This window comes from Crotalus tigris, unplaced genomic scaffold (assembly GCF_016545835.1).
Source record: "Crotalus tigris isolate CLP2741 ecotype Arizona unplaced genomic scaffold, ASM1654583v1 scf7180000017940.1788314, whole genome shotgun sequence".
Taxonomy (NCBI): domain Eukaryota; kingdom Metazoa; phylum Chordata; class Lepidosauria; order Squamata; family Viperidae; genus Crotalus; species Crotalus tigris.
Window position 1 is genome coordinate 748,907 of NW_024096732.1, and position 11,999 is coordinate 760,905.

Consider the following 11,999-nt stretch of genomic DNA (forward strand, 5'->3'; position numbering starts at 1 on the left):
TCAGAGAGAAGCTTAGCGGGACCGGAACTTCCTTTCATTTGATTAAGAAAAAAGGAGATAAATCGTCCTGCAGATTTCAAACTTGGAGGAAGTGAAGAATATATTTTAATTTAGAAAGAACGGCTCTTCCGCCTTTTGCGGAATAGTTGCCGTTAATTCCTCTAAGGATCCGATCCGGTCCTTGTTCCTCAAATGGAGCTCCCACAATCGGATTCCGCGTGGCTGGAGGGGGTGCTGTTGATTTCTCTCCCCTCCCTCATTTCCCCTCAAAAAAATTGGAATCCTTTTACAAGGAAAAGGTCCCCAACAGGCACAGAGCATTCCTATGATGTCGGTCAGAGCATTCAGGAACGTTTTAGCTGATTAAGTCACTTTCCCTTTCCCTATTAGTAAATTAAATCAGAATAAATTTGCATATCTCCACAGCCTCAGCAGAAAACGCCTTCTTGGGACAAATTTAACCAGACAAAAGTCCCCCTTCGGGCTTCCTATCACCTCCCAAGAAGCTTCTTCGACTCTTTTGGTTTTCCCTTCTGCGCTTTCTGCATTGGCTCCTATTCACAAGCCACACAAAACACAAGGCTGACTCTGAACTATTTCAGCAAAACTTCACAGATGAGTAAAGGGTGGGAACGTGGATCAAAGTCGAACTATATTGCCCTGAGGTCTCCCTCCTTGCCTCCTCTTCCACACCTCTTCTTGTCTCTGTCTGGGGAGGCAGAGGTGTCCAGGAATCTGGAATTGGATCCCTGCCGTGAACAGAGGGGTGGGCTGGATGACCTCGCTGGATCCTTCCAGCTAGGATTCTTTCCGTCTCTCTTATGCCTCATTTAACCCTCTCGCCCATCCTGTGAAGAAGACTATAAGCGAAGGGGCTATTTATCCCCCCTTTCCTCCCATCTCCCTCCCACCCACCCCAGCTTGCTCTTACATCCGATCAGCCTCGGCTGCTACCTGAGAGAGGAAGGGGAGATCCTCACCAGGACCCCCGGCGGAGAGGCTGCTCCATTTTTAGGTGCGGATTAACCCTCCGAGAGCAGTTGTGGGGGGTCCAAAAGGACTCGCTCTTCTCCTTGGCCCATGTGGCAAGGAGTCCCCTTGGAAGGCATCCATCCCTGCTGCTCCCCCCGTCTAATGTCCGCGATGGGGGGGGGGAAACGAGTGACTCCACCCCCGCCTCCCCCCTTGGGGTAGACTCGACCGGCTCCCCCGCCCCGTCGCTGGCGGCCGGCCGCTGTCCGTGGTGCTGACGGAGCGCCGCTGGCCGGGACCGGGAGACGCTGGCTCTGTCTTTAAAGGGGAGGTTTCTGCGGAGGTTTTCTCCGCCGCCCCCCCCCCGCGTCGTCCACCCCCCCCCCCGATCTTCAGTGCCCGCCGGGTCGAGTTTCCCAAGAACGGGAGGCGAGCAAGATGGACGCGGGGAAGGAGGTGCGGCGGCGGCGGGGGGGCGCTGGCCGGGAGCCCCCCAGCAGCACCGAGACGCTCCTGGCACTGTTGGCGCGGAACCAGGAAGGCCGGGCAGGTAACGGGGAGGGGGGCAGAAGGGCCACTAGGGGAGAGGAAGAGCCTGATGGTTCTCAGTCATCCTGCCCAGGTATTTTCCCCCTGAACCCTCTTCCCCCCCCCCCAGACCCGGCACCCTCGCGGAGTTCCAAGCAAAAATTCCGTTGGGGGCAACGGGAGCAAAGGGGGCTGCGCGGTTCTCCGTATCCACCCTCCACTTCGGGACAGGACACCCCCAAATGAGCAAGGGTTCTGCAGCCCTCCCCGGGGGAGGGGCATAGAAGAGGAGGGCTGAAATTGGGGAAGGGTAAGACACCCCCTCTTCTAAGCCTCTTGCCTGCCCGCGGGAGGAGCAGCACAGGAGCCCTGAAGGAGATTCCCCCCCCCGCCACCGCTGCTCGGTCGTGGTTTAGTTTGGGGTGGGGGGGAGATGATTCCGAACGATGGATAAGAAAGATAATGGCAGATCAACTCCATGGCCGGGGATGCAGCGGCGTCCCCCGAGGTGTTGAGGGAGGGGGGTCTCTTCAGGTGCCAGGTGGCAGCTGAGTAACTTTTTACTGGGTGGATGGGGAGCTGTGACCTCCTCCCCCAAATTGGGCAGCCATTTTCTCTTAGGGAGAACCGGTTGCCGCTGCTTAGAGCCAGAGAATCCTTAAACAGGACTCTTGAGATGGAGCCTCCGTGCCCAGCTAGATGCCCTTTCTCAGCCTCGATTTTGCTCCTCGTTCGTTTTCGTTTGGCTTGTTTCCTCCCCTTCGTTTCACTCTTCCTTCCTTCCTTCCTTCCTTCTTCCGTCCATCTTGTCTTGCCTTGTCTTTCTTTGGTCTCAATTCGATTCCTTTTTCTTACGTCTTGCTTCAACTTTTGGTAATCAACCAGCCGTTCTTCCGTTTCCTCTTTTTTCTTTTCATCCTTCCTCATCCTTCTGTCCTTTTTCTGGATGGTCGGAAAGAGGAGGAAAAAGAGCTGGAAACAATAATTCCTCGTCCATTTTCTTTTCCTTCTTAGCCTGGAAACAAGTAACGGAACTTTCTTGCACTATAATTGACATTATTAAGAACTCCGGATAGGGAGAATTCTTAAGTAGGATACAACACAGAATTTTTAAATTTAATTGCAGAGGAAGGAAAACGAATTGCCCGTTTCCTAAAACCTGCACCAAATGGGGGGGGGGGAAAGGCTACTGAAATATCTTCTCAGTTCTTCTGCCCTCTCCACGGGAGTCACAGCAACTCAAACGATTTCATTTTTAAAAAGTGAATGTAGACGATCTAATTGCCCTAATGTAATTTTTCAGAAGTCGAACGAGAGTTTGCCCCCCTTCCACCCCACCAAGTCCCCCCTCAGATAATGAAAAGTAGGGGATTAACTCTAGGGAGAGAGAATAACTCACTTCGCCGACCTTTCCCCAGAAGAGCGAAAATCCTATCACTGGGATATTATTTATGATTATTGATTTGTTATCGGTCAGATCATTTGTAAGGCGGGGAAAGCAGAAGGCGCCCCTTTCAGCTTGACCGACTACCGCCTTCCCGACGAGCGCGCTACAAGTCCCATTTTGCTTGTGGATGATGGGCTTCGCGATCCAACGCGTCGGGAGGGCGCCAGTCCAGCCCACCCCCTTTTGCTCCGTCCCGTCGGAGCAGAACCGACAAGCCACCCAAAGCGGCTTCACCCCGTCGGGAGCCGAGAGAACTCAGCCCGGCCTTCCGCAAAGCCTTCTACCGCAAACGGTTGGGGGTCCTGCGGGGGAAGGAGGGGCGCGCGAGAGGCTCCGGAGCCCCTTCCTTCATTCCGAACCCTGTTCCTAATTCAGACCGACGTCTCTGCAGGCCTGTAGACGCCCTTTGCTAACCGGCCTCTCTTGTGACGCCAACATGCCTGTAACAACCATTGGATCACCTCGATTTGGGTCCAGGCTGGGCTACCATTAACACCACACAGTGTAATATAATTAATGTAACGTTGTGATCCCAAAGTGACGTGGCACTTTCGGATATATGTTTACTCGCCTATCGGATGGCTGGTGCTCTGCTGGGCTGCGTCTGTTCAATCCCAGGCCAACCGGCCTCCCTCCTCGGAGCTTTTCCCTCCGGTCTGTTTCAGGCCCTTTTGCAACCGGAAATCCCCGGCCCCGCGGCTCCCGCGACCTCACCTTCCTCCCCCCCGGCGGGGTCCCTTCCCAAGGGCAGGTTGGCATCCGGCGTCGAACCCCGTTTTTATCTCGGGCGCTTGAGAGCCGTAGCAGGCCGCGGGCCGGCTTGCTCGGCTTCATTGGCGGCTGGGGGCGTGTGTGGAGGGAGGTGCTGGGGACCCCCCCCCTTTTGAAGTCGCGTCTTGAGCTGATCGCCGCTGCGGGAGCCCCGGGGAATGGCTGGGAAGAGGGCGAAAGTTGTCGGGTGCGGGAGGGGTCTCGGCTATCAAAAGCTGACTTGCGGGTGACAAAGAGGTGGAGGGGAGCCGCCTCGTCTCGGCGGAGAAGGCTTCATTCCATCCTTTCCCTTCCCTTCCCTTCCTCTTCGGTGGGGACTTCCTCCAGCCCTCCAAAGGAGACCCCAGAGGCTTAAAGGCTCTTGAACCCCGCACCCATCGCGCGCTTCTCTTTCTTTTCCCACCTCCCTCCTGGCAACGCGGACTTCTTGCCTGGATTGGGAGGATCCGACTTTCCCCCGCGGTTCCCTGACCGAATTTATCCTCGGAGGAGGAGAGGCGGGCGCCCTATTGGCACCTACCGGACCGTTCCTCCTTTGAAGGCCCTCTCGCCGACGCATCTTTGCCTGTACGGACGCTCCCAAGACCAAGACTACTTCCAGTTGCCAACACAAAAACAAATAAACCCAACCGGGTGGGGGGGGGGGATCTCGCGGCCCGGCGCCGCGTAAAAAGCGCGCAAGCGGGTGGAAAGGGTGACCCGGAGCTTGGATCGCCCAGGGCGCAAAATCGCTTCTTGGCCGGGATCCTCTTCCCTTCCCTGATCTGCCCTCGGGGGAGAGGCCAGACCAGGCGGCAGGCCAGTCTCCCCTTGGGGAGCGCCGGGCTCCCCCCACGAGCGTTCGGCCGGGTCGGATGACCGCCTGCCTCGGACAGACCCCAGCAGCAAAGCGGGGCGAGGCAGGCCCGGGGGCCCAGCCCCGACCTCGCGGTTCAACCGACTAAGCGTTGGCTCCCTTCGCCTCCGACCGACTCATCAGCCAGGACTTCAAGTTGATTCATCTACCGGGGTTCAAAGTTGAGTTCCCTGATTACAAGCGAAGCCCGACGGCTCCCCTTTTCGGATTTTCTTTTGAAAGAGAGACTTTTAGCTAGTTTACAAATTTACCGTTCAACAAATTAAAAACTCGATTCTTTGCTGGCCGTACATTATTATTAATTATTATTATTATTTAATCTTGAATTCGATGCACAGTCTGGGACTGGTAAAAACTTAACAGTTCAAGTCCTAACCAAGGACCTAAGCGCTGTTAAAGTAACCTCTGAGTATAGATGCAGTTCCTAGTAAGGTGGTTTTTTGCAAAGTCAGAATATTCATGTCTAATAAGTTCAAAATTTCCATGTACCTAGGCAGCCCTTTGGGTATTGCTCCAAGGGCTCCTATTACTATGGTAAGAGTTAAAATTAGTTATAATAATAATTATAAATAATAGTTATAATAATATTGTTGTATTATTTTATCATTTCTATTTGTAAATTGAAACGAATATCAGATCTTCCTTGAAATAATAAATACCACTATTTAAAAGGAGATTTATGAGACGGATGTTCCTGCTGTGATATTTACCCGGCAAGAAATCAGGGTAACAATGCGCGCTATTGGTGGTCTCCCCTCTCTCCAAGGCTTCTGAATCAGCCAATGAATCAATTTGGGGGACATTCGTAATTTAATTAACAAAAAAATAGCATAGATGTGAGGGTACTTGCTTCGCGCAGAGCTTCATGATGATAATGATGGCACAATCGCCACAATCACAACCAAAGAACAGGCATTTGACTCCGACCGAAAATCCAGATTTATTTATCCTCAGGAAAAGATCAGCAATTATCTGCGTTTGTTTTTCGTTTTGGCGTGATCTGCAGCAGAGACTTTTAATTCTTTCTTTCTTTCTTTCTTTCTTTCTTTCTTTCTTTCTTTCTTTCTTTCTTTCTTTCTTTCTTTCTTTCTTTCTTAATATTTATTTATTTATTTTCTGAACAAACACGCATAAAGATTAGGGGACCCGTCCAAAATTAGGCCCTTGCAAGACCCGTGCTGATTTTGAGGGGAGAAACTTACACGCTGGTGCCTTGAAGGGGTTTCCTGGCGCAGGAGTTTGAACCCGCCAGGCGGGACCCCCTTGGCATGGAAAGCGGGAATAAAAGCAGAAAAGTGTGGGAGAGGCAATTCCTCGGGCCCTCTTGCCTCATTCTCACCCCAGCTGTGCTACAGATGCGTTTATTTTAGAATTATTTCGATTTTAGTATTTGAGCTTTACAGGGTCTCGAATGTCAGCTTAAAACGGCTAACCCTAACCCCTGACCAGTATGGCTTTGGGGGCACTTAAATAATCTTACTTTTATTATTGTAAAAAAAAAATAACCAACTGTTCTCACACCTTTCAAAAGGAATCTTTCCCTAGGAAGGGAGAAAGGAAGTGAGAAAGGGAGGAAGAACAAGGGGAGAGTAGAAAGGGAGAGAGGGAGAAGCAAAGAAGGAAGGAAAGAAGGAAGGAAGGAAGGAAGGAAGGAAGGAAGGAAGGAAGGAAGGAAGGAAGGAAGGAAGGAAGGAAGGAAGGAAGGAAGGAGCTGATGGATGTCCTTTCTCTCTTTGAACCGTTTCCCCCCCAGACATCCCTCTCTGCGCAGGCTGCAACCAGCACATCGTGGACCGTTTCATCCTGAAGGTGCTGGACCGCCACTGGCACAGCAAATGCCTCCGATGCCACGACTGCCAGGTGCAGCTGGCAGAGAAGTGCTTCAGCCGTGGAGAGAGCGTCTACTGCAAGGAGGACTTCTTTAAGTGAGTGGACCAAGGCCGGCCTTCCCCCCCTTCCCCTCACCCACGCTCCCTACTTTTCAGGAGCGCCAAAGGAAAGGAGGAGAGAAATACTTTCCATCTTGCAAGAGCCTGTGAATTCCAGTACAATGTGATCTCCGTTTCTCCACTTTTAACATGCGAGGTCCAATTTTTGCGTACTTCTCATACAAACAAATTAATCCACAGGAGGTTTGGGACGAAATGTGCAGCCTGCCAGCAAGGCATCCCGCCCACCCAGGTGGTGCGAAGGGCCCAGGACTTTGTCTACCACCTTCACTGCTTCTCCTGCGTGGTCTGCAAAAGGCAGCTGGCCACGGGAGACGAATTCTACCTCATGGAGGACAGCCGGCTGGTTTGCAAGGCCGACTACGAGACCGCCAAGCAAAGAGGTGAGTCTGCTCGGCTCTTTCTCCACCTTGCAGCCCACCAGGGGCTTCTCCTGCTCGGCCTCCAAATGGGCGGTGGGGGGCTCCCACCTCTCAAAATTAGGAAGCCACAGCAGATGGATTTCCCTGCATGGAAGAGTTGCTAAGCCCCAGTAGCCATAACTACGATGGGGGGCAGAATTATTTGTTTGTATGCTTGCATCCAAATAACCCAAGGAGGTGAACGTGTCCAAAACGCCTTCTTCCTCCTTCTTGACCCTTTTCACATTCCCACAACTCCGTCCACGTGCAAGTTCCACTTTTGGACTTTGACCTTTTCCCTCTTGGGAACATTTTCAGAGGCCGAGTCCACAGCGAAGAGGCCTCGGACCACCATCACCGCCAAACAACTGGAGACCTTGAAAAACGCCTACAATAACTCCCCCAAGCCTGCCCGACACGTGAGGGAGCAGCTGTCTTCCGAAACAGGCCTGGACATGAGAGTGGTCCAGGTGGGTGAAAGCCCTGGAGACGGGCGGGAAAACAACCCGGCTGACCCAGCCGAGGGATGGAGGGTGCTGTTATTCTGTTAAAGTCAATGGGGAAGCCAGATTCTCTTAATGACCACGTTACTAACTTAACAACTGCAATGAATCACTTAGCAAGGAAGGTCGTAAAATGGGTTAAAATTTGCTTAACAACTGTCTCGCTTAGCAACAGAAATTTTGGGCTCATTTGTGGTGGCAAGTCGAGGACTACCTTTCTATCAATAAAATAGGTAAGCCTGCCCCTCCCTTCGCCCCTCCAGGTGTGGTTCCAGAACAGGAGAGCCAAAGAGAAGCGCCTGAAGAAAGACGCTGGGAGGCAGAGGTGGGGCCAGTATTTCAGAAACATGAAACGCTCCCGGGGGAATTCCAAGCTGGACAAGGACAGCATCCAGGAAGAAGGGCCGGACAGCGATGCTGAGGTCTCTTTCACAGGTACGCGCGAAATTCTAACTGTGGGCATGCCAAGGAAGGTAAAAAAAGTCAAGATGGCTGCCACAATCACGGCCCACCCCCTTTTTTTAATGGGCAGGGCTTTGATTGCAAAGTTGTGTCCGCCATGTTGATATTTTTGCCTCCTGTGCCTTGCACGGATACTCCTGACTGTTGTTGTGGATTGTGAGAATATGATTCTGATGGTTCTTCAAAGAATAGTCCCAAAGGTGCTTTTCTGAAAGGCAACTGGAGAACAAAGTCCCGAAAAAGCCCCTTTGGGACAACCGTGACCTGGACGACCGAGAATCTCCATAGATGTTCTTCAAGGGAGAAGTTGGATCTTCTTCCAAAAAAGGGTAGTCCCTTGTGATCCTCCTCCTCCTCTCTCTCCCACGTTCCTGTTTCCTTTTTCCAGACGAACCTTCCATATCCGACATCAACCATCCCAACGGGATTTACAGCAGTCTTGGGGAAGACTCCCCCGTTGTGGCGAAACAAGCTGGGAGCAGTGGAAACTTCTCCTTGGAACATGGTGGCATCTCAGCTCAGGACCAATTTCACGATCTCCGGTCAAACAGCCCTTATGGGATGCCCCCCTCACCAGGCTCCTTACAAGCTATGTCTGGCCACCCGTCCTTAATGTCCAGCTTGGTTTACCCAGACCACGGCTTGGGCATCGTAGGCCAAGGTGGACAATCAGTGCCTCAACCCATGAGGGTGTTGAGTGGGAACGGACCCAATTCAGATCTCTCTTCAGGAAGCAGCGGGGGATATCCGGATTTCCCAGCCAGTCCAGCTTCTTGGCTAGATGAAGTTGACCATGCACAGTTTTGATACCGGACTGGAGAACTCCTGGAGCTCCTTAAGAAACTGGACATCTGCCTGGAATGACCAGGAGACCCAGGCAAGTGGAGAAATGTTAGCCAGCAGAGAGACGTGGAAACAAGGGAAAAAGGAGGGAGATGCCAGCTCTTGACCCAGGATGGCTCCTGGAAGGAGTGGAGGAGGTGAAGGGACCATGCCCAGCTTCAGCTTGATGGACCCCCGTCGGCAGCTTCTTCCCCAGACATGGCTGGACCTGAACAGACTTTTTGCTTTCCAAGTTCGGTGAAGCCGATGTGAGTATCAGGAAGGAGGTCCTGAGGGGCTATTGGGGTTCCTCCGTCTGTTCTCTGTGCATTTGTCATGACAGGGTCTGACCCAAGAGAAGATATTTTTTTATAAAATCCGAGGAAGCCTGCCAGCTGAGGGGGAAAGAAGAGAAACCAAAATAGCCTTAGTTTTCTTTCATCGTATGTGAGTAGAACAAGAAAATGTGTTTCTGGGATAACCTCTTCTCCTTCCCTAAACAAGAGGTGACAAGAGTCCCTTCCTCCGTTTCCTTCCTCACCCTCGGCCTCTTCCTCCCCTCCTCACTCACTCCTTCCTCTTCCTCTTTCCTTCCCTCCCTCCCTCCCTCTCTCTCTGTCCCTCTCCTGCTTCCTTCCCTTCCCCTTCCCTTTCTCTTTTCTTTCCTTTCTCCTTCCTTTTCTTCCTTCTTCATTTCCACTTCCTTCCTTTTCCCCTTTCTCTCTCTCCCTCTCTCTCTCTCTCCCTTCCCTTCCCTAGTACTGATTTCCATCCAACCAATAAGCTTCAACCTCTCCTTTTAATGAGTGTTTTTGCGTCCTCCTCTTTCTTTATATTCAGGATGCTGCATTCAGCTTTGCTTTGTCCACCATCTTTCCTTCCCCCCTCTTTCCCTTCCTTTCCTTTCCTCCTCCCAAACAGAATAAAACAGCCTCAACTGTCTAGATTTTCAAAAGCCAAGCATTGAGTCTCCTTTATTTTTATTTGTATATATACATATATATATATATATATATAAGTCACTGTAATTAATTTGTAGGCTATTTTCTATTGCATTGTAAATGAGCTGCTTTAGCTATACAGACTGAATGTCATTTGGATCGGCTCAAAGAAGGTCTGTTGTTTTTTTAAACAATTTCTGACATGGGAACGGATATGTGTCTGGATGCTTTTTAAAAATGATTTTTCTTTACCAATTACCAATTTCTCCCAATTTCTCTTCTCTGATCAGAAAGCAGGTGGTTTTGCCCTTGGGCGGGAGACATAAAATTGGCAGCTGGTGGGAGGGGCCCATGTACCCCCCCCTTTATTGATTGGCATCCCATAAAACTAACCGTGTTCTCAAACAGACCTGGTTAAAGAGGTCACTGTCAATAACGTGCATTTCCATGCATCCCTTATACCGGGGAATCTGCAGCACGGCAGACACAACCAGCACACAGACACAACCAGAAACACCCCCCCCCCGACCCCCTCCTTTTTAAGAAAATGCTCAGTTTGCAGTTTTGATCTGTATCTATGCCTTCTAAACTGACAGGTCTTTAAAGCTGCTGCCCAAACATTTGCTAAAATGTTTTTCTAAAGGATCACTCCTCTCACTGACAACAATTGTGCAATGCAGGTAATCCTCGACCTATAACGATTCATTTAGTGACTGTTCAAAGTTACAACGGCACCAAAAAAAGTGACTTATGACCCTTTTTTGCACTTACGGCCATTGCAGCATCCCCAGGATCACGTGATCAAAATTTGGACACTTGGCGAGTGACTCATACTTATGACGGTCGCAACATCCTGGGGTCACGTGATCCCCTTTGGCGACCTTCGGGCAAGCAAAGCCAATGGGGAAACCACTTAATGTCCAAGTTACTAACAACTGCAGTGATTCATTTAACGTGGCCAGAAAGGCTGTAAAACAGGGCAAAACTCACTTAATGATGGTTCCACTTAGCAACAGAAAATTTGGGTTCAACTGTGGTCCTAAGTCGAGAACTATCTATGTCTGGGTTTTTCTGTCTTCATTTGTTTTCTGTGATGTCACCCAGAGACGGAGGATTAAAACCAGCTGCGATTTCTCAAGGTTTGAATTTATTCGCTCCTCTGCAGAAGGGCAGGCGATGCAGTTCAAGAAAATGCGTTCGGTCGGTCGTTGTGTGTTCCGACGTTTGTCCAGTTTGTGTCTTTGCTTTCCAGTTGCCAAACGGTTTCCCACCTGGAGCAGTTTGTCCACATCGTTTATTAAAAATCTTTAAAATTGAGGCTCAATTTTTGTATGTTCAAGAACAGCCCGGTGACAATTTAAAAAAAACAACACTTTGATTGTCCCTTTATATTGTGTGTTTTCACAGCAGCCAAGAACAGAAAGATTATTTCGGTATGACAAAACAATATCTATATATCTATATATCTATATCTCATAACCTGTAAAACTAAATATTAAGTGTAGGTTATGTGTAATGTTTGGTGTCTCTTTCTCTCTAATCAAATACCATTAACATTTACAATAAATTTGTCAGCTAAAGATTGATGGGGTCTTTCACAGAATTTAATCTATCTTGATTTAAAACATGCACCCTGATTAAAAGAACCAGATCCACCTCCAGGGCTCAGCGAGCCCTCAGGGGCAGCCCGTAGTTATTTTTCCACGGCCAAATATTCTTTTAAGTTAAGAGAAAAGATGGGAGAAACATCTAACCAACGTAGAAGGGCTATAGATTAAAAAAAATGGCTTATTGATGGTGTGGGATAAATCCTTATCAAGTTTGCAGTTCACAAGACCGGAGATTATTCAACAGAAATTTCCAAATGCAATTGTACAGGCATGGAAACCTGGATGGCAAAAAAAAAAAAAAGTGTGGAATTTATCAGAAATATGTTTCACATTTTTCATGCAGAAAGTTTAAAAAAAAAATCAAATGTGGCTACAGGACTGAGGCTAACTGTCTTAAACCTTTTGATCTTAAAATTGCAATTGTTCACATGCTGGATTCCATGCTGGTGACAATATGATAAAAGAAGACAAGCTGTAATATTTTTTTTTTTTAAAAAAAAACCCTAATTTGAAATGATCTTACATGGCTGTCCTGGTACATTGTATGTCCCAGGCATCTGTCCCTTTCCTAAACCTTCTGTTTTGAATTTCTTTTTTCATCCTTTCATCCCCTTTTTTTCCAACTGAGCAGCAGACCAAAGAGATGAGAAACAGGGATGTTACCTCTGCTGTGCTAAGACAGCCTTTTAATTTGACATTCTTTCCCACAGGTCTTGACAGAGAAATTTGAGAACCGG

At 49.6% G+C, this 11,999-nt stretch overlaps 1 protein-coding gene across 1 annotated transcript; it reads left to right on the forward strand.

Annotated features, from left to right (window-relative positions):
* Positions 1 to 1,410: 1,410 nt before the first annotated feature.
* On the forward strand, positions 1,411 to 9,296 carry LHX3 (LIM homeobox 3). The gene is made up of 6 exons (XM_039344854.1): positions 1,411 to 1,522; positions 6,328 to 6,499; positions 6,704 to 6,906; positions 7,243 to 7,394; positions 7,691 to 7,862; positions 8,278 to 9,296. Exons 1-6 carry the CDS (start codon positions 1,411 to 1,413, stop codon positions 8,694 to 8,696), a joined length of 1,230 nt encoding a protein of 409 aa, XP_039200788.1. The 3' UTR covers positions 8,697 to 9,296.
* The last annotated feature ends 2,703 nt before the right edge of the window (positions 9,297 to 11,999 follow it).

Bases quoted from the DNA above. Each gene is read 5' to 3' on its own strand.
- LHX3 (XM_039344854.1), top strand. From the start codon at position 1,411: ATGGACGCGGGGAAGGAGGTGCGGCGGCGGCGGGGGGGCGCTGGCCGG. The intron at 1,523-6,327 runs GTAACGGGGAGG...TTTCCCCCCCAG, and splicing joins GAACCAGGAAGGCCGGGCAG to ACATCCCTCTCTGCGCAGGC. The intron at 6,907-7,242 runs GTGAGTCTGCTC...GAACATTTTCAG, and splicing joins CGAGACCGCCAAGCAAAGAG to AGGCCGAGTCCACAGCGAAG.